Source organism: Triturus cristatus, chromosome 6, assembly GCF_964204655.1.
Source record: "Triturus cristatus chromosome 6, aTriCri1.1, whole genome shotgun sequence".
In the NCBI taxonomy this organism is placed as follows: domain Eukaryota; kingdom Metazoa; phylum Chordata; class Amphibia; order Caudata; family Salamandridae; genus Triturus; species Triturus cristatus.
In genome coordinates, this window is record NC_140589.1 from 110,051,426 (window position 1) to 110,074,641 (window position 23,216).

A 23,216-nucleotide genomic window follows, 5' to 3' on the forward strand; every position below is an offset into this window, starting at 1 on the left:
AAGATGGTGTAATCCATGAGGTAGAAGCCAAGGGAAGGACCAAGGTGTCCCCTACAGCATGGAGCGAAGAAGCAACCCTACCTGACTTTGCAAAAGGAAGACTCCTACAAACTATCCTAAGGTGGTAGCCGTACATCTATGGGCCAGCATGAAGCCATAGCATACTGGAATCATGGACTTCATGCTCTGTGCATCAGTGTGGTGAGCAGTGCAGAGTATTGAGTTAATAATATGTAAATGAGAACGTTGTGTACAGTGTTTTGTATAAGCACGAGTCTCTACTAGCTCTGGAGGGTTGCAGGGGGGGGGGGGAGGGTGAAAGCACGGGCCACGCACGTTCCCCCATTAGATAGGATTTTGACACATCAATGGTGGGTGACAGAATTCACAGCAGCCTTCCACCCGCCCCGCCCCACCAGTAGGGGAGAGTAGTTTCGGTCAAAAGTGTTTCCAAACCTCCTTTTATTAACATAAGCCTAAAAAATGTGTGTGCCTAAAAGACATTGATCAGCATTCTGTCTATCAATTGTTCTTTTTGCAATAGAAAATGTGAACAATTTTCCCAGTACATTTTTTGTCCAAGACCAGTACTACGCAATGTACCACTTCACATTCTTTCCAACCCCAACCAGCACCGCTACTCTTTCCATCACACACAGCTAGGACGATCACAATGCTTCATCGCCAAGAGGCGGGGCATGGCGTTGGATCTCACCTTGTGCAGAAAGATGCTGAGACAACAGGATGCAAACCAAGGACACGATCTGGAGGCGGGGACTCCTGGGCATGGTCAGCGCGGCGCCAGCAGAGCCAACACCTGGAGGAGAGACACAAGAGTGGTGAAGCAGGACATCCGGAGCATCACACAAAATGACCACTGATGAAGCCAGGTAGTGACCAACAGGAAAACACATTCCATTTGCACCCAGCCCTCATTGCGCCTGCTTGCCGCGCCTGCGGTCCTAGCGTCTTCGTTGCACCAGTGACCCCTTCCACCTGCCTGTACTGCCGGTTCCCCCTCATCATCAACCTTGGGTCAAATTGGCGGTGGGGCTGCTTATTAGGTCAAGTTTTGGACTCCGAAAAGGCACATCTCCAGGCACCAGACTATTCTGTAGCCCCTCCAGCCAATGCCCCCAATGTATGCACCTCTCTGGTTACTGCAGGTGTCGATGAGACGCGATGGACCATGAGCCCTCCCTATGTATCCCACTTGGGGATTTTGTTTTTGAAAATACAAAAACATGTTAAAAGTTTGACAGGCGTACCGCCATGCTTTAGAATACTCCGCCAAACCGATGGTTCTACCCCCGTCGACCAAACTCTAAATCAGGCCCGAGAGATGCGTGCTAACAAGCAGAGATGAACATGCGCAAACCTTCTTTGCGCCCTTTTGCATGTATTGATACCGCTTACACATTGTTGACTCCTGAGCAATTATCACTGGTTGGAAAGGGCCTGTGCAAAACCAAATCTAGAGCAATTTGTGGCTATCTTCTAATAGGTACGAGTATAACAATAGGAGCAAATACCATTAAGGCATGTTTAAACAACACTGCACGGTCTAAAACGCTAGTTCAGAGCATTGGGACTTAATGTGGGCTAAACAAGCTAAACACACATATGCACTCCCTCCATGGTAGCTGCCTGGATAACAGTCACAGGCATGGCAGCGTTTACCGTCTGCCAAATCCAGGCTAATCCCCCACAAGCCACAACACTACTCCTACTTACAAACTTTCACCACCCTCCCACATGGCATCTTCACTGAACTGCAAAAACAATATCTCACCTTACACACAAACACAGATATTATATACACACGTGAGCACACATGTAAGGGCACGCGCAAACACACAAGCAAAGGCTCCAGAGCGGTCATCCCACCCCCTCCTAAAATGTACGACAACCACAGGGGTGTGGCCCCACAATAATGCAGGAAAAATATTGTCTGACACAGGGGCGGCTCCTCCGCTAAGGCGGAGGAGCGTCACCCCACTGCTCTCAGAGCAGGAAAAGGGAAAAAATAAAATAATAACATCATTATCATTTACATTTTTTGTAGCTACAGGGCTGGGGTAGGGCGGGGCAGGGCTGGTGGTACAGGGAGGAGGAGTGGTTTGTGCACAATAAGTGCGCATGGGGGTTTGGCCGGCTGTCTTGGGTTGGCCAAACAGTCATACGTATTTTGCATGTTCTGCACCGGACTGTAATGCACAGCCTGGGTGGAGAACATACACAGGCTCTCAGTCCCCATCTGAGCACCACACCACGGCGCTCAGACCAATCACAATGCTGCAATGCAGCATTGTGATTGGCTTACAGGAGCCTATGTACTTCCTACTTCTGGGATTTGCCAGGAAGAGAAGCAAAGACGGAGGAGAGACAGCAGCCGTGAGGAGGTAAGTGTTTTTTATTTTTATTTTCTCCCACCCGCCACACCCAGCCCCGCCACCCCGTTCCCTGCCAGCCGCCACTGGACTCTGACATACATATCCATAGATAGCTTACCCCAAATATAATTTACAAAAATATTACCCAATTGGAGTTAATAACAGAACATCTACACCCAATGGGAAGATAATCTTAATGGTAAACAATATTTAGGACATGATATTTACAGCTGCCAATTAATCTGACTAGTAATATTTTAACACGAATTGTGGATGGTGATGATGTCATCCAGCAAACAAATTTTGGGAAATTAATTAGAAAAGAGGGATAACTCCCAGCATTGGCTCACCCACATCATTGCAGAGCCTGAAATCCAACGCGGTGCTCCATACAAGGATTGCCACGACGAACTAACTAACCAGACTAGTAAAGCACCGTACATTCGAAGGTTCGAAGGCTGATTCTATGGGCAGTGCCCTCTTGGCATGGGTTGGCCACCTGGAAAGAGGCATCGCTGCGGTGGCATAAACTGATTATTGGAAGAGAGACAAACATGAGGGCCCAAGCCATGAGGATAAGAAGGACTTCTGGTGGCATCTTCCTTTGAAACCTGGCTGGCACTGTAGTAAAACTGCAGACATCTCCCTCAGGGACGGCAGTAGAACCTCAGATCCTTCTCTGCTACGTCTACCAGGCGCTGCCATAAACCGCAGGCATTATGTGCTGGTTGCTTCTCCCTTGCACAGTCACCTCTGTAGTGAAACTCACAAGCATCCATTCCTGGCTCGTTCTCATTGGCACTGTGAAGGAACCACAAACATCCTCTTCTGTGTGAGTCTTGCAGGCGTCTCCTCCTGGTTCTTAAATGGTAGTCTGACAAACCCACAAATATCCTCTTATTTAGTAGGACTCACAAGCATCTTTTCCTGGCTCGTTGTTCCTGGCACTGCGATAAAACCACAAACATCCTCTGTTAAACCTGCAGGCATCCTCTTCCTTCCTAAAGGCACCGTCATAAAATCAGAACTATTCTCCTCTCATCAGCACTAAACCGCCCAAAGATTTCTAGACCAGGAATGTAATAAACCCTTGGGCATTTTACTGTGGGATCTTATTGTAGGCAGCAAGCACTGCATTACATCATAAACATTTCACGCCAGTGCTTTTTGTTGGCATTGTAGTAAAGCCACAAGCAAACCTCTCTACTGTTGGCCCATCGTCATTCCTTCCCAGCACCCTGTATGGCGCACCAGCTCTTCAGTCACTAATTCAACCAACCCTACTCCCTCCCAGTGTCTTCTTGCTAGCACTGTCATATCACTACAGGCACCCTACTGTAGTATCTTCCTACTTGTGATAATAAAATCAGGGCTGAAATGGGAAATTGATCACAGCACTGAGGAAAATCATCAAACCCGGCCTGCATCCAGTGCGCAAATGTAACACACTGCCACAACCCTGCATGGAGCGAGCGTATGTGGCACGCTGCAACAGCCCTACACGGAGCAAGCAAACATAGTGCGCTGCCCCAGCCCTGCACAGAGTGAGCAAACATAGCGTGCTGCCACAGCCCTGCACAGAGTGAGCAAATGTTGCGTGCTGCCACAGCCCTGCACAGAACAGGCAAACACAGCGTGCAGTAACAACCTTGCACAGAGCAAGAAAACATAGCGTGCTGCCCCAGCCCTGCACGGAGCAAGCACAAGTAGCACGCTGCCCCAACCCTGCATGGAGCGAGCAAACGTAGCGCAAGGCTCCAGTGCTGCACGGGCCGAACAAATGGAGAGCACTGCGGCAGCCCTGCACGGAGCGAGCAAACATAGCGGACTGCCCCAGCCCTGCACGGACTGAACACATGTAGAGCACTGCCACAGCCCTGTACTGAGCAAGCAAACATAGTGCCTGCCCCAGCCCTGCACGGAGCGAGCAAATGTAGCGCACTGCCACAGCCCTGTACAGAGCGAGCAAACATAGTGCGCTGCCCCAGCCCTGCACAGAGCGCGCAAACGTAGCGCACTGCCCCAGCTCTGCATGGACCGAACAAATGTAGAGTACTGCCACAGCCCTGTACAGAGCGAGCAAACGTAGGGTGCTGTCCCAGCCGTGCACAGAGCAAGCAAATGTAGCGCACTGCCCCAGCCCTGCACAGACCGCACAAATGTACAGCACTCCCACAGCCCTGCACAGAGCGAGTAAACATAGTGCACTGCCTCAGCCCTGCACGGAGTGAGCAAATGTAGCGCACTGCCACAGCCCTGTACTGAGCAAGCAAACTTAGGGGCAGATTTATGTGGGACTTGCGCCACTTTTACGCCGCCGTTGCGTCACTTTTGTGACGCAGCGGCGGCATAAACCCTGCGCCACGTTGCGCCTTATTTACATCGTGACGCATCTATGGAGATGTGTCATGGTGTAAAGCCCTGCGCCACATGAAACCTGCGTCAGGTTTCATGTGGGCGTTGCCACACAGGGGTGGCGTTCCGTCGCAGGAACGCCCCTGAAAAGTGACTCAGTGAAATCTATAAGATTTCACTGAGTCACTTTCCCAACGCTGATGCGTCAAAACCCTGCGCCTGCTTGAAGCAGGCGTAAATCTTGACGCACCATGTTAGGTATGGGGTAGGTTCGAACAGTGCTGAAGTTGCGTCGCGCTTGCGACGCAACTTCAGCACTGCGCCAACCTTACGCCGGCAGATGCGTCACGTATCTGCTTGTCCTTGCGCCACGATGCACCGCATTGTAAATGCGGCGCATCTGCGGTGGCGCAAAGGGCAAACTTGCGTGACGCATCTTCCCTGGCGCAACCATGCTGATTTGCAGGGATGCGCCAGGGAACATAAATCTGCCCCATAGTGCCTGCCCCAGCCCTGCACGGAGCGAGCAAATGTAGCGCACTGCCACAGCCCTGTACAGAGCGAGCAAACATAGTGCGCTGCCCAGCCCTGCACAGAGCGCGCAAACGTAGCGCACTGCCCCAGCCCTGCATGGACCGAACAAATGTAGAGTACTGCCACAGCCCTGTACAGAGCGAGCAAACATAGGGTGCTGTCCCAGCCGTGCACAGAGGGAGCAAATGTAGCGCACTGCCCCAGCCCTGCACAGACCGCACAAATGTACAGCACTCCCACAGCCCTGCACAGAGCGAGTAAACATAGTGCACTGCCTCAGCCCTGCACGGAGTGAGCAAACTTCCTTCCCGAGGGAGGCCTAATAGGGTTTTTTTACAAGCATATTTTGTAAACTTTAAGGTCTTTGCTCCAGAAAATATTTAGAAATAGGAATAATTTTTTCACTACTTTTGTAAGTGGGTAAAGAAAGGGTAAATCTACCCATTTTGATGACCCTGCCAGGCCGTTACCCAAAAACTCACCCAGATTACAGTCCATGACCAACTCTGTGGCGGGACACTCAATCTGCTGACCATGCCTGGACCAGCTAATATTGGTATGTAATATATGCTACACGCTCACTCCCTGAATGTAGGCAGACAGCAACAATGTAGTTTATTTTATCATGTAAGTGTGTGTGTGTGTGCGTATACACATTAAAAACAGCGTTACAGTAAACAAGAAATAGGAAGCCATCTTGAAATGGAGCAGAGGGGTGGTGGGCCCCACTGCATTATTTTAATATTTGCTTATTTATGAGTCCCCGTCCCCAAGCTGGTTTAACCCAGTCGCTGTATTTGCCTGTTGGTGAAGAAGTTATGGCCGTAAATCAATCCACATACATCCTACTCACAGACCTTAACTATTATAGGAGGATTAGGTTCAAGATAGCTAGGGATATAGCAAGGGTATGGCAGGAAATCCGCAAGAAATACTCCCTACCTACATTGCATAATTCTACTATACTATGGGGTAATCCACTACTTCCAGACATATTTGACGATAATGGGGAAAAATCTGGCAACATCTGGGTATTAAAAACCTATGTCATCTGTACAATAACCAGGAGTTTCGTACATTTCATCTATTACAAGAGGAATATGGACCCCCCAGCATTCTTTTTTTAAGTATTTGCAAATAAGGGATTATTTCTTGTATAGGCGGAAACTTCAAGCTGAACCGGCAACATTGGGAATATTGCCCTGTTTATATGGGACGTCTGATAGGATCTCTATTAGTGTATTCTATCAGAAACTTATCTCACTGGTACAAGATGATAGCTTGCAAATAGCTTCAAAATGGAGCCGGCTTTAATCATCTGAGATAACGGCTAATGATATGCAGGATGCTTTAGTAATCCTGGACCGGTCAGTGACTTCTGTTAGTCTTAAACTTCACCATTTCAGGACAATCTGCATGCTATATCATACGCCGGAACGTAACTCTAAATGGGTACCGTCCTGAGCTCCCCATAAATCTTATTGACCAAAATGCAAGCTGTCTGCAGCTGATTTAAAGCATATGTTTGCTGACCGCCCAATGCTTAAGCAATTATAGGTGGATCTATCCTCTCTTATGGAAAGGTTTTAGTTACAAATTTCAACTAACTGACAAAGACATTCTTTTGGGGAACAAGCAAGGTCATATGGGGATCACACAGGGTCACTGGTCTTGATCATCATTGTGAGTGCCCGTTTATGTATAGCCAGAGTTTGGATAAACCCCACCTCGCCGACTATTAAGGAGCGGAGGGCAATATTGTGACGGGTCGATGAATCCGAAGAGCCCTCTGCTAATGCCAGAGGCCCTCCTCTCTTGAGAAGCTAAAAAGGATCTGGGCCAATATGAACTGGGAATAGTCCTGTGTTAGAAAATTTGTTTTAATGATGTCAAAACTTGGATCTATTTCCTATAGATTGTCTTTAAGAGTTTTCCTAATATATCTTTCCTTCCCGGCTTTATTTGATTTTTGCTTGGAAAATTGTGTATGTTGATCAAGTAATTAATGAGCTATATATGATGTAACTTACAAAAACTTGTTGTTCTTTTCGCGGGTATATATGCTGGCGCCAAATCTGCTCACAGCGGTAGTAAAAACTCATACATCTTTCTCTGGTACCTTCGCACTGACACTGTAGTGAAGCCACATGTATCTTGCTCTGGTACTTTGTCACTGCCACTGGCACGACAATAAAACCCTGGGCATCCTTCTCTATAACTAAGTCACAGGCCTCCTGTTCTGGTACCATCCCGTTGCCCCTGAATTGAAACCAAAGCCATTCGCAGGCTCTGTAGGGCTCAGACATCACAACAAACCCTGTAAACTCAGATGCCAGAAAAGTAGCTGAACACAACGTACCTAGAGAACACCACAATGTTGAGTCTCATTGTGACTCTCTGAGCTGTACCAATGCTTCGTGACTGCTCTTGGGACCACCTGTGTCCGTAGACGTTCACTCATATTATGTGCAAGACAGTAGCCAGAAAATGTAAATACCTCCGCTTGAGAATGCGAAGAAAGCAAACAAGACCCTATTTAGTTCCCTTCTATCACCCATCCACAGTTTTACCCTTCTATGCTTACCCTCATCTATTCATCCGCCCATCCTTTCACCTCTCCATCCATCCCGTACATACTTTCATCCATCCACCTTTTCGTATAAACATCATCCTTTCACCCTTCCACCCATCAATATGTTCATGTATCCATCTAGCTGTTCTTTCATCTATTCAGCCTTTCATTCTTCTCCAACTGTGCATCCTCCAATCGGTTCTCTCTTACATTCATCCATCATTCCACCCTTCCATTCATCCATTGTTTCACCGTCGCCCTACCTTGCACCTTTTCCCTTCTCTCTTTTGATGTTTCATTTCTTACTGTCATCCTTTCTTCCAAGTCCTGTTCTTTATTTTCCCTTTCAGTCTACCTATCTTTTTGGTCTCACCCTTATCTTTGGCAAATTCCCTTTCTCTCTCATGCTCATTTTTTTGTTTGGTCCTTTCTCTGTATTTACCCTATTTTCATCACTATATCTCTTTTAGACAGAAGAGGTCCATAAACAAATAGGTAACATCAAGGTGGGTCCATGTGTGCCCAGTGGCCGCCCCCGCTTAAGCTACTGGAGTGGCCGATTCCCTCCATCACATGATTCTGTGGTAGCCCGGTTCCTAGGTCTGGTGGAAAGTGCATTAGCTCGCTCAGAAACTCCTAGCCCCCCCGCTGAGTGATAAGGTATATGCGGTACATCTGCAAGAACCATGTGGTGGAGAACCCGCTGATACAAAGGAACTATAATTCCCAAATAACGGGGTGAAAGGTGGCTCTTTAAGAACCTTCTTCTGAGTAGGAGACAGCCATTCTCTATTCCTCACTGTAGAGTAAGGAAAATGCCGCAGAGAGAATCCCCGGATAAGAAAGGATCGACTAGCAAATAAAACTGAAAATAAACGTCGCCAATTTGACTTGATATAAGAACAGTATGTTTACAATATAGAGCATCATAAATGAGACCAATTCTTTTCATAATTTAGTTTTAATCAGTAAAAATATTTGTTTGTTGTTTGCATTAGAGTATATTTGTTTTATATCAAAAATATGTACATAGACATAGATTTTAGTGAGCTCCAAAAGGTTCAAAACATATATAAACAAAAACAGGACGAAAACCGAAAATACACAGTATATTTGAAAAAACTATCACGCCCTGTCATACTTTACATAGGGAATGTCAAAACATTAAACACAGGTAAGACAATTTTATCATCACATTTATTTTTATGCCTTAATTTATGAAGCAGGAAATAGATTGGGCAGAGTTGCCCCGAGGTGCGTTCCGGTTGTTAAAGGCCGATGGAGGAAGTCGGCGCTGTCTTTACTCAGAGATCAATGCAGCTGTGAACAATAAGAAGGATCCTACCCCCTGTTTAGCTGAATACTCGGATGCTTGACACTAAGATGGCGGCCCCCGGGCACAATTAACCCTAAAGAGTTGGCCACATTAACTAAGAAGTGCATCCTCAACCTTGCAGTGTAAGCGTCTGCCCTGAAATGCACTTTCTCTTGCCTATCCTGCAGCGGGGAAGAATAAGGATCCTACCAACTATTTTGAAGAATACTCGGGTGCCTGACACTAAGATGGCGGCCCCCGGGCACAATTAGGACTAAAGCGATGACTTCAACATTAAAAGGTGCATACACAACTCTGCAGCTTAGAAGTAAAAAGACCCGACCGCTAACATAACAAACAAGCATTGGCATAGCCAATAGGTCTTGCCTTTGGGGCCTTATAAGTGTTTAGCCATTCAACAGTTGCATAACTAAATACTTATAAGGTCCCAAAAGCGAGACCTATTGGCTATGCAAAGCGGCCGCGAAAATGAAAGTGATCACGATCAAACATCAAAGCGGCCGCGAAAGTGAAAGTAATCGCGGTAAAGCGCAGCGCGCGCGCCCACGCACAGGCACTGTAGCTCTAGGCTGGCCTGGTAGCACTTTTTGGAGCCCTCTCAATAAGTCTCGCCAGACCAGCGCATGCGCTGGGTCTGGCGAGACCTAAAAAGCCACTAAAAGAATAGACGACAATCGTTTGTGCCTGACCCTACGACTGCAAAAAAAACTATTGATGGACAGAATGCAGAACATTGCCAAACATTCACCCCAGTACAGAGATCTGGGCCTAAATCCATCCTTTTTTTGCTCACCATGCCATTCCAGTTTGGACCCAGCCATATGCAAATCAGTCTTGACCCTGTGCTCAATGGGAACAGTCCAGCCCGAACTGCCAGGCCAGGTCCTCCCTGGATTGGAAACAAGCATCCTAGGACCGGTTTCGGGGTTTCACCCCTCTTCAGCCAGGATAGCTTGATTCCAGTGGCATGGAGAGCACGGGACTCACGTCTGAGCATACCCGTCCCACTCAGGCTGACAAATGCAAAAAAAACTATTGATGGACAGAATGCAGAACAAGGTCATACATTCACCCCAGTGCAGAGATCTGGGCCTAAATCCTTCGTTTTTTTGCTCACCATGCCATTCCAGTTTGGACCCACCCTTATGCAAATCAGTCTTGACCCTGTACCCAATGGGAACAGTCCAGCCCGAACTGCCAGGCCAGGTCCTCCCTGGACTGGAAACAAGCATCCTAGGACCGGTTTCGGGGTTTCACCCCTCTTCAGCCAGGATAGCTTGAGTCCAGTGGCATGGAGAGCACAGGACTCACGTCTGAGCATACCCGTCCCACTCAGGGTGACAAATGCAAAAAAAACTATTGATGGACAGAATGCAGAACAATGTCATACATTCACCCCAGTGCAGAGATCTGGGCCTAAATCCTTCGGTTTTTTGCTCACCATGCCATTCCAGTTTGGACCCAGCCATATGCAAATCAGTCTTGACCCTGTGCCCAATGGGAACAGTCCAGCCCGAACTGCCAGGCCAGGTCCTCCCTGGATTGGAAACAAGCATCCTAGGACCGGTTTCGGGGTTTCACCCCCTCTTTAGCCAGGATAGCTTGATTCCAGTGGCATGGAGAGCACAGGACTCACGTCTGAGCATACCCGTCCCACTCAGGGTGACAAATGCAAAAAAAACTATTGATGGACAGAATGCAGAACAATGTCATACATTCACCCCAGTGCAGAGATCTGGGCCTAAATCCTTCGTTTTTTTGCTCACCATGCCATTCCAGTTTGGACCCAGCCATATGTAAATCAGTCTTGACCCTGTGCCCAATTGGAACTGTCCAGCCCAAACTGCCAGGCCAGGTCCTCCCTGGACTGGAAACAAGCATCCTAGGACCGGTTTCGGGGTTTCACCCATCTTCAGCCAGGATAGCTTGATTCCAGTGGCATGGAGAGCACGGGACTCACGTCTGAGCGTACCCGTCCTACTCAGGGTGACAAATGCAAAAAGAACGATTGATGGACAGAATGCAAAACAATGTCATACATTCACCCCAGTACAGCGATCTGGGCCTAAATCCATGTTTTTTTTGCTCACTGTGCCATTCCAGTTTAGACCCAGCCATATGCAAATCAGTCTTGACCCTGTGCCCAATGGGAACAGTCCAACCCGAACTGCCAGGCCACGTCCTCCCTGGACTGGAAACAAGCATGCTAGGATCGGTTTCGGGGTTTCACCCCTCTTCAGCCAGGATAGCTTGATTACAGTGGCATGGAGAGCACGAGACTCCCGTCTGAGCATACCCGTCCCACTCAGGGTGACAAATGCAAAAAGAACTATTGATGGACAGAATGCAGAACAATGTCATACATTCACCCCAGTACAGAGATCTGGGCCTAAATCCATTGCTTTTTGCTCACCATGCCATTCCAGTTTGGACCCAGCCATATGCAAATCAGTCTTGACCCTGTGCCCAATGGGAACAGTCCAGCCCGAACTGCCAGGCCAGGTCCTCCCTGGACTGGAAACAAGCATCCTAGGACCGGTTTTGGGGTTTCACCCCTCTTCAGCCAGGATAGCTTGATTCCAGTGGCATGGAGAGCACAGGACTCACGTCTGAGCATACCCGTCCCACTCAGGGTGACAAATGCAAAAAAAACTATTGATGGACAGAATGCAGAACAATGTCATACATTCACCCCAGTGCAGAGATCTGGGCCTAAATCCTTCGGTTTTTTGCTCACCATGCCATTCCAGTTTGGACCCAGCCATATGCCAATCAGTCTTGACCCTGTGCCCAATGGGAACAGTCCAGCCCGAACTGCCAGGCCAGGTCCTCCCTGGATTGGAAACAAGCATCCTAGGACCGGTTTCGGGGTTTCACCCCCTCTTTAGCCAGGATAGCTTGATTCCAGTGGCATGGAGAGCACAGGACTCACGTCTGAGCATACCCGTCCCACTCAGGGTGACAAATGCAAAAAAAACTATTGATGGACAGAATGCAGAACAATGTCATACATTCACCCCAGTGCAGAGATCTGGGCCTAAATCCTTCGGTTTTTTGCTCACCATGCCATTCCAGTTTGGACCCAGCCATATGTAAATCAGTCTTGACCCTGTGCCCAATTGGAACAGTCCAGCCCAAACTGCCAGGCCAGGTCCTCCCTGGACTGGAAACAAGCATCCTAGGACCGGTTTCGGGGTTTCACCCATCTTCAGCCAGGATAGCTTGATTCCAGTGGCATGGAGAGCACGGGACTCACGTCTGAGCGTACACGTCCTACTCAGGGTGACAAATGCAAAAAGAACAATTGATGGACAGAATGCAAAACAATGTCATACATTCACCCCAGTACAGCGATCTGGGCCTAAATCCATGTTTTTTTTGCTCACTGTGCCATTCCAGTTTAGACCCAGCCATATGCAAATCAGTCTTGACCCTGTGCCCAATGGGAACAGTCCAACCCGAACTGCCAGGCCACGTCCTCCCTGGACTGGAAACAAGCATGCTAGGATCGGTTTCGGAGTTTCACCCCTCTTCAGCCAGGATAGCTTGATTACAGTGGCATGGAGAGCACGAGACTCCCGTCTGAGCATACCCGTCCCACTCAGGGTGACAAATGAAAAAAAAACTATTGATGGACAGAATGCAGAACAATGTCATACATTCACCCCAGTGCAGAGATCTGGGCCTAAATCCTTCGGTTTTTTGCTCACCATGCCATTCCAGTTTGGACCCAGCCATATGCCAATCAGTCTTGACCCTGTGCCCAATGGGAACAGTCCAGCCCGAACTGCCAGGCCAGGTCCTCCCTGGATTGGAAACAAGCATCCTAGGACCGGTTTCGGGGTTTCACCCCCTCTTTAGCCAGGATAGCTTGATTCCAGTGGCATGGAGAGCACAGGACTCACGTCTGAGCATACCCGTCCCACTCAGGGTGACAAATGCAAAAAAGACTATTGATGGACAGAATGCAGAACAATGTCATACATTCACCCCAGTGCAGAGATCTGGGCCTAAATCCTTCGGTTTTTTGCTCACCATGCCATTCCAGTTTGGACCCAGCCATATATAAATCAGTCTTGACCCTGTGCCCAATTGGAACAGTCCAGCCCAAACTGCCAGGCCAGGTCCTCCCTGGACTGGAAACAAGCATCCTAGGACCGGTTTCGGGGTTTCACCCATCTTCAGCCAGGATAGCTTGATTCCAGTGGCATGGAGAGCACGGGACTCACGTCTGAGCGTACCCGTCCTACTCAGGGTGACAAATGCAAAAAGAACGATTGATGGACAGAATGCAAAACAATGTCATACATTCACCCCAGTACAGCGATCTGGGCCTAAATCCATGTTTTTTTTGCTCACTGTGCCATTCCAGTTTAGACCCAGCCATATGCAAATCAGTCTTGACCCTGTGCCCAATGGGAACAGTCCAACCCGAACTGCCAGGCCACGTCCTCCCTGGACTGGAAACAAGCATGCTAGGATCGGTTTCGGGGTTTCACCCCTCTTCAGCCAGGATAGCTTGATTACAGTGGCATGGAGAGCACGAGACTCCCGTCTGAGCATACCCGTCCCACTCAGGGTGACAAATGCAAAAAGAACTATTGATGGACAGAATGCAGAACAATGTCATACATTCACCCCAGTACAGAGATCTGGGCCTAAATCCATTGCTTTTTGCTCACCATGCCATTCCAGTTTGGACCCAGCCATATGCAAATCAGTCTTGACCCTGTGCCCAATGGGAACAGTCCAGCCCGAACTGCCAGGCCAGGTCCTCCCTGGACTGGAAACAAGCATCCTAGGACCGGTTTTGGGGTTTCACCCCTCTTCAGCCAGGATAGCTTGATTCCAGTGGCATGGAGAGCACAGGACTCACGTCTGAGCATACCCGTCCCACTCAGGGTGACAAATGCAAAAAAAACTATTGATGGACAGAATGCAGAACAATGTCATACATTCACCCCAGTGCAGAGATCTGGGCCTAAATCCTTCGGTTTTTTGCTCACCATGCCATTCCAGTTTGGACCCAGCCATATGCCAATCAGTCTTGACCCTGTGCCCAATGGGAACAGTCCAGCCCGAACTGCCAGGCCAGGTCCTCCCTGGATTGGAAACAAGCATCCTAGGACCGGTTTCGGGGTTTCACCCCCTCTTTAGCCAGGATAGCTTGATTCCAGTGGCATGGAGAGCACAGGACTCACGTCTGAGCATACCCGTCCCACTCAGGGTGACAAATGCAAAAAAAACTATTGATGGACAGAATGCAGAACAATGTCATACATTCACCCCAGTGCAGAGATCTGGGCCTAAATCCTTCGGTTTTTTGCTCACCATGCCATTCCAGTTTGGACCCAGCCATATGTAAATCAGTCTTGACCCTGTGCCCAATTGGAACAGTCCAGCCCAAACTGCCAGGCCAGGTCCTCCCTGGACTGGAAACAAGCATCCTAGGACCGGTTTCGGGGTTTCACCCATCTTCAGCCAGGATAGCTTGATTCCAGTGGCATGGAGAGCACGGGACTCACGTCTGAGCGTACACGTCCTACTCAGGGTGACAAATGCAAAAAGAACAATTGATGGACAGAATGCAAAACAATGTCATACATTCACCCCAGTACAGCGATCTGGGCCTAAATCCATGTTTTTTTTGCTCACTGTGCCATTCCAGTTTAGACCCAGCCATATGCAAATCAGTCTTGACCCTGTGCCCAATGGGAACAGTCCAACCCGAACTGCCAGGCCACGTCCTCCCTGGACTGGAAACAAGCATGCTAGGATCGGTTTCGGAGTTTCACCCCTCTTCAGCCAGGATAGCTTGATTACAGTGGCATGGAGAGCACGAGACTCCCGTCTGAGCATACCGGTCCCACTCAGGGTGACAAATGCAAAAAAAACTATTGATGGACAGAATGCAGAACAATGTCATACATTCACCCCAGTGCAGAGATCTGGGCCTAAATCCTTCGGTTTTTTGCTCACCATGCCATTCCAGTTTGGACCCAGCCATATGCCAATCAGTCTTGACCCTGTGCCCAATGGGAACAGTCCAGCCCGAACTGCCAGGCCAGGTCCTCCCTGGATTGGAAACAAGCATCCTAGGACCGGTTTCGGGGTTTCACCCCCTCTTTAGCCAGGATAGCTTGATTCCAGTGGCATGGAGAGCACAGGACTCACGTCTGAGCATACCCGTCCCACTCAGGGTGACAAATGCAAAAAAGACTATTGATGGACAGAATGCAGAACAATGTCATACATTCACCCCAGTGCAGAGATCTGGGCCTAAATCCTTCGGTTTTTTGCTCACCATGCCATTCCAGTTTGGACCCAGCCATATATAAATCAGTCTTGACCCTGTGCCCAATTGGAACAGTCCAGCCCAAACTGCCAGGCCAGGTCCTCCCTGGACTGGAAACAAGCATCCTAGGACCGGTTTCGGGGTTTCACCCATCTTCAGCCAGGATAGCTTGATTCCAGTGGCATGGAGAGCACGGGACTCACGTCTGAGCGTACCCGTCCTACTCAGGGTGACAAATGCAAAAAGAACGATTGATGGACAGAATGCAAAACAATGTCATACATTCACCCCAGTACAGAGATCTGGGCCTAAATCCATCGTTTTTTTGCTCACCATGCCATTCCAGTTTGGACCCAGTCATATGCAAATCAGTCTTGACCCTGTGCCCAATGGGAACAGTCCAGGCAGAACTGCCAGGCCAGGTCCTCCCTGAACTGGAAACAAGCATCCTAGGACCGGTTTTGGGGGTTTCACCCCTCTTCAGCCAGGATAGCTTGATTCCAGTGGCATGGAGAGCAAGGGACTCATGTCTGAGCATACCCGTCCCACTCAGGGTGACAAATGCAAAAAGAACTATTGATGGACAGAATGCAGAACAATGTCATACATTCACCCCAGTACAGAGATCTGGGCCTAAATCCATCGTTTTTTTGCTCACCATGCCATTCCAGTTTGATTTGCATATGGCTATGTCTGAACTGGGGTGGCTTGGTGAGCAAAATAACGATGGATTAAACCCAGATCTGTAACTGGGGGGTGAATGTTTGACAATGTTCAAAATTCCGTCCATCATCTTTTTGTGTTGCATTTTCACCCTAAGTGGGAATGGTATGCCCAGACGTGGGTCCCGTGCTCACTACACCACTGGAATCAAGCTATCCTGGCTGATGAGGGCTGAAAGCCCAAAACCGGTCCTAGGATGCTTGCTTCCTGTCCAGGGAAGGCATGGCCTGGCAGTTCGGTCTGGACTGTTCCCATGAGGCACAGGGTCAAGACTGATTTGCATATGGCTATGTCTGAACTGGGGTGGCGTGGTGAGCAAAATAACGATGGATTAAACCCAGAATTGTGACTGGGGGTGAATGTTTGACAATGTTCAACATTCGGTCCATCATCTTTTTGTGTTACATTTTCACCCTAAATGGGAAGGGTATGCCCAGATGTGGGTCCCGTGCTCACTAACTACACCACTGGAGCCAAGCTATCCTGGCTGATGAGGGCTGAAAGCCCGAAACCGGTCCTAGGATGCTTGATTACTGTCCAGGGAAGACATGGCCTGGCAGTTTAGTCTGGACTGTTCCCATGAGGTACAGGGTCAAGACTGATTTGCATATGGCTATGTCTGAACTTGGGTGGCGTGGTGAGCAAAATAACGATGGATTAAACCCAGAATTGTGACTGGGGGTGAATGTTTGACAATGTTCAACATTCGGTCCATCATCTTTTTGTGTTACATTTTCACCCTAAATGGGAAGGGTATGCCCAGATGTGGGTCCCGTGCTCACTAACTACACCACTGGAGCCAAGCTATCCTGGCTGATGAGGGCTGAAAGCCTGAAACCGGTCCTAGGGTGCTTGATTCCTGTCCAGGGAAGACATGGCCTGGCAGTTTGGTCTGGACTGTTCCCATGAGGCACAGGGTCAAGACTGATTTGCATATGGCTATGTCTGAACTGGGATGGCGTGGTGAGCAAAATAACGATGGATTAAACCCAGATCTGTGGCTGGGGGTGAATGTTTGACAATGTTCAACATTCCGTCCATCATCTTCAACATTCCGTCCATCATCTTTTTGTGTTGCATTTTGACCCTACGATGGCGGCTCCTCGATCTCAATCAATACGGATGTGATGACCTCATTAGTGACGAGGTGCGGTTACAACGTTGCAGCGTAAATGCCTGCCACCTAATGCACCCCCCATGCACCTCCTAATGCCGTTCCATGGATTCTAAAGGGAAATAAATAAATAAATAATTGCTTCAACCCTAACGTCGTAACAAAATTTACAAAAAAGATTAAGAAATAAAGACCCAGCTCCACATTAATCCTAATAGACAAGAGAAGAGTGAGGCTCAGCCCCACACTAATTCCTTCAACAAGAGTACTGTCTACTACAGTATAAACTGGCTGACAGCAGAGCAAAACATGCATTGGCATAGGCAATAGGTCTCGCCTTTGGGTTCTTATAAGTGTTTAGCCAGAGATATTTGGAAATAAATTTTGTGTGTGGGTGTAAAGTTTAGGACTGGAGTCAGTGTCTAATGACCGGGGGTGAGGTGGTCTCCCCACCAGAAGGTGTTGTCTTTTTCTACTGGAACCGCCACCTCCTAGTGCAAAAGCTTAAAATGGCAATAAATGGAAACCTCATTATAGATTGTAAAGCATAAAATGATTCAACGCAACGGTGCATTGTTCGGCCAGCATTTGGAAAGTATCGACTGCAATAACTCCTATATCTGTAACTATTTATTGATAGGACATCAGATCCTAATCCACCTGCTTAATAGTCACATTTACAAAATAATGTTATTTTGATTGTGTCATAGTGTATACCTACTATGAAGGAACACAAGAGACGAGAGGCAACATAAAAGCAAGGAAATTATCTGAATAATCCAGTTTTGCTTAAATATTTCCTTTTTTATTCTCTTTCAATCTTCAAAGTGTAACAAACAGATGTAACCAATGCGTTTTGCCCCAGACAAGGGTTTCTTCAGGGCTAGAAAAAGAGTCTTGTGCCAGTAACAATAAAGTTTGTAAGCAGCAAGGTCATATCAGAGTCCCAGATCCTTCACCCTGCGTTCGTAGACAAAGGCACTGCGGGCCGGGTGGCATTGCAGAGCAAAGTACTTTTCAGGCTGGGATTACTACTTCTGGAATTTATTACCCGCTTGTGTAACGCGAGATACACGTTGGTTCGCTATATGCTGTTGACCATATATTTTACTGGCTTGAATGCAAGAAGTGGATAGCGAAGGATCTGGGACTCTGATATGACCTTGCTGCTTACAAACTTTATTATGACTAGCAAAAGACTCTTTTTCTTGCCCTGAAGAAGCCCTTGTCTGGGGTAAAATGCATTGGTTGCATCTGTATGTTACACTTTCAAGATTGAAAGAGATTTTAAAAAAAACATTTAAGCAACACTGGATTCTTCGGATAATTTTGGAAATGATTTTAATAGTTGATTAAATGTTAAATTGATCTTCCTCGCTTATGTGTTGCATCTCATCTCTTGTGTTCCTTTATGTAGGATTCAAGACCATTTGGCAGCTGGTCACTTGAGGATGGCAATACTGGTGCTAAGAAACGTGTTTGCGACTTTATTAGGTGGTGCAGTGATAGAACCTACCTAGCTGCCACTAACTCTTCTATATACCTACTATTGCCTGGGTAAGGCCCACAATCCCAGAGAGTAATATATCAAGGCTTGATATGGAATGCCAAGACCCAGAATTAATCATCAGTATTATGACAATTCATTCACTTATTCATGGACACACAATACACAGGTCATATGATGATTTTTCATATATGATATTTTACATAATTAATTTTGTATACATCAAAGAAGGAGAACGATACAGCTAATATGTGTAATTTTATTCTTGCAATACAAGCAATGAGAAAAGAATTGCATCTTATAGCCAAGCAAAAAGGAGGAGAATATCTGACAGCCGCCACGTGTTTCGTGACCCCTTACCTTGAAAATAATTTATTGATGTAGGAAGGCATTAGTTCTAAACTGTCTCGTCTGTCTAGGAATGTACTAATAATGGTGGAAAAATGTGTAAATAAAATAAGGTTTTCATAAAAATCACTTGTGCTGCAAGATTTCTAATTGAGGTTGGCTTCCCACATATAGCTATATCGTATCTAATTGGCGGAGTCGTCAATTGGCATCAATTGGCAGAACTGAAGTTTCTGGTCAGTTGGTGAGAAACAAACAGTTTTGCATATATGGGAGGCATAATAAATGAGGCAAAAGTTGCTGTTTCTTTTAAGGGAGCTAGCGGAGGGATTTCAGGTCCAGGGTGATGTGGTTGTGTTGTTTCGGGCCAAACAACAGACAGGATAGTTCTACACTGGAATACCGGGAGAGATCAATTGGAAATTCCTGTGCATAAATTGTTGCAATAAAGTGAGAGTGATTTTCTGGGAGCAATGCCCTACTTCAGAACCCTTTTTAGGAAGCATAGATTGTGGAATGCTATTTTCACACATTTGGGGGGTAAATAAAGTATCACTATAAAAAAGCTCTCTCATATTGCATACTTTTTACCACTGGGTCTTGGAGGAGGGGAAGAGGGTTTAAACCAAATTCCCTAGGTCAAAGTAAAGACAAGGAGGGGGGGGGGGGTTATTTCAACAATCAGCTTGCCTGGGAAAAATAAAGCAATGCAAGGGTTGCAGGGTCTCAACTGTTGTCTGGAGTTGTACTAATTACGCTAAGGGCCCGATTCACACAGCCTTGTGCAAGTGTAAGTGAGTTACCAGCTAAATTTTACTTTTACAACACACAAAAAGGTGAATTTGCACCAGTAAATCGATTTACTCAGTTGTCATATTCCAAGTACTGCTCAAAATAACATGGGAGTAAATTTGACCGTGTGGGTAAAGAGGCGTTGTTCCAGGGCAAAGATGCCCTGGAAATTTGTGTACACCTGTTGGAAATCCCAAATTATTCATTGTCATCCCCCGTCCTGGGAACTGCAGGAGATTTAGGGTGTCATTAAGAGTCTGGCATTCCAGCAGAAAACTCCTAATCTGGCGAGCGGTTCAACCACTGGTTGGCGGTGTGGGAGTGGAGCGGTCCCGCTCCGCCAAGCTCATAATGAGGCCCTTACGCTTGTGAAATACAGGAGTAATACCATTTCAAGGGTGGGTATTGACTGAGAGCACCCACAAGGCTTTTGGGGGGGTCAGAGGAAAGTTTCTCCACAAGAAAGAACATTTTCCAATGGAGGAAAAAAGAAAACGTGCAAATGCAATAATGCAATGCAATTTTTATGATATGTGCAGTTGTACAATATATTTACAATTACATGTATGGATATGAGTTATTAATGGACGTAAATGTTAATGCCACATGTTTTCCAGGAGAACTAGTCTGGGAAAGAGGCGATGACCAGAACCACAGGCAATCCTAGGAAACGTCGGTGAGTTTAAAAAAAAACTAAATCTGCACCCAAACTTGGGTATAAACCTACTCATGTACATTTCCATGTCATTGAGACGGACGCCCTTTATATTGAGGACACATCCTTATACAGTAGTTAAGTAAACAATATTGGGGCATATTCGCAAGTTAACGGCACTTTATCGCAGCCAAAGTTGTGATAAACTTATCACAAGCTGGTGTTAACAGCCCACAGCACCAGTATACGCAGGATAGCAGCCGCAAAAAACATCGTCACAGAAGACCCCCGCAACTATCGCTAATGAGATGCAGAGTAGGCGTTCCCGTGCCAAAAGCTGCAACAATACCACTCCACAACATTCACAACAACCAGCCAGAACTGCGATAAGAACACAAAACAGGCGATAAGGCACGTTAGCAGCAGAAAAATAACACCTGCTCAGACCTGGTGCAAAGACGGACCACAGCCTGCACCACAAAAGGGAGCACAGCCCAGAGCCACACCTGAAGAACAACAGATGCACCCGGGCAAATGAACATGCAGCCCGGATGGCTGAAAGGGCAACAACACCCGCCGTCACCACCCCCTGGACCCCCCCTCCCTGGAACCCCCCCAACCAAAGACATGCCACATCAGCTACATCTAAACATGTACAAAATAATCTGCATGGTGTTGCACAATCACAACTGGTGACATGCATGTGTCGTCACAAAAATGAGCATCACACATTCACTTTCGAAGCAACAAATGAAACACCATGCAGCCCCGCTCCGCAGGCCACCAGATCTCACGTTTGGTGCTGGGTCTTGATACCTCCATGGCAGAGGACATACCAGTGCACCTGGCCTCATCGCAGGCTGCACACCCGCTCAGCCCAATAGGTGCCACTAACTCTGGGATCCCAGAAGCGACGCCATGTGGCGGTAGGCCCACACTGCCCACTGGCTCTTCCCTACACTGCGGTCCAGCAGGGCACACAAAACCTGAGCTGTCCAGACCGCTGGGACGGGGCATCATCGCAGGCTGCACACCCGCTCAGCAGCTTAAGGTGCCCCTTCCTCAGTGCACCCAAAGTCACCGTACCGTGGCGGGGTGCCTGTGCCGGCCGCAATGCTCCGTGTGCACTAACCCTGCGCAACCCCAGTCAGCGCCACGTGGTGGTAGGCCCGTGACGGCCGCAAGGCTTTGGGTGCCACTAACCCTGTGCACAACAACTCATGGGTTCTTTATGACTGAGAACCGTGGATCGTCCGTCATCTAGTCACCACCGGCAGAGGGGAATGTGACGTCGTCGGCCCCTTATGTTGGCGGAGTCACATGGCCTGTGACGCCTGCGCCAGATGGGTGTGGTGTGCGTGCAAACATGCCCTCAGGGAGTGGCTGTGACGTGCTGACAACTAGACCAGTGACCTGCACACCACCATCAAGTACGTCTGCGATTGGTAGCAATGAGTGCCCCCCCTCGGAGCGTAAGCGGAGTGGTCTGGCCTGCGGTACGCCGGACCAGCGCAGGGCTTGCAATAATGACTCGTGGGCTCTGAGCGTGGTTCAGTCCATGTCCGGACATGGAAGTGACTGATGCATATGTCCCTATTGTAGTGTTCACGGGACCCGGTACACAATATGCAATGTAGCACCCTCTGACTGGCATCCCACAGGATGAGCATCATTGACGCAAGGGAAATCACTGTCCCTACATTCATCCACACATTCATACATGAATGATGAAAGACATGACACAGCAGTGCGTTACTGGATGTTTATTGCACATCCAATGCAGTTCTGCAGCTGAAGCGGTACAGGGCAATGCCGAGCACGCTACACAATATGGGCCAGTGGAGGGCCAGCCAGAGTCCATCCTGGGATGACAAGTACTGCGGAAGAGGAAGGGTACTGTCTGCAGTCTGGTCGCTGTGTCATTGGTCATCAAACAGGATATGACAGTCAATGTCGCTGTCCAAGGTGAGTGCATCGGAGTGTATCGGGGGTCAGTGGAAGGTCATGGGGCCATGAGCGGCACCAAGCAGAAACAGGCCAGGTGTCGGAAATGAATGCGAGTGCCTCCTGATCACAAACTCATCCACGTCCTCGTCCACGGATGTGTGCTCTGCCCCACCTGTGGGTGTTGCAGTACCGCCTGAGGCACTGTGTGCCACTGACACATCACGTGCCGGAGTGGATACGTCTGCCGCACTGTGAGGCAATGACACACCAGGGGGCGGAGATGTGGATGGTGTGGGGGCAGCAGCATTCATCTGCGCCACGCCTTGTGGCAGTAATGCCATGATGATGATCAGCAGGGCATGGCAGATCCCAGCTACATTTCACGCTGGTGTGCAGCGGGGGCTGCCATCCTTTCCGCCTCCATCCGCACCATGTCCTCCATGAGCCTCCGCATGAGTGCCAGCTCACGGCTGGTATCGCTGGTGCACCTCTGAGCGGACAGGTGTTCTTCTCTCCACGTCAGGACTCCAGCGATGTCAGTCAGGGCTCGTTGGAGACCATGGAGCGGGCCTTGACACCCATGGATGGCATCCAGTTTGGTAGCCATGAGGTCGAACCCCACCCGCACCTGCTCAGCTGTCTCCC

General features: G+C 48.3%; 1 protein-coding gene across 2 annotated transcripts in view; it reads right to left on the minus strand.

Annotated features, from left to right (window-relative positions):
- DLK2 (delta like non-canonical Notch ligand 2) overlaps positions 1-23,216 on the minus strand; it is a 249,454-nt gene that overhangs the window by 32,574 nt on the left and 193,664 nt on the right. For both annotated transcript variants that reach the window (XM_085610310.1, XM_085610309.1), the window contains exon 2: positions 716-817. In XM_085610310.1, coding sequence (XP_085466436.1) covers positions 716-788 — 73 coding nt within the window. In that variant the 5' untranslated portion in view covers positions 789-817. The remainder of the gene's footprint in view (positions 1-715; positions 818-23,216) is intronic.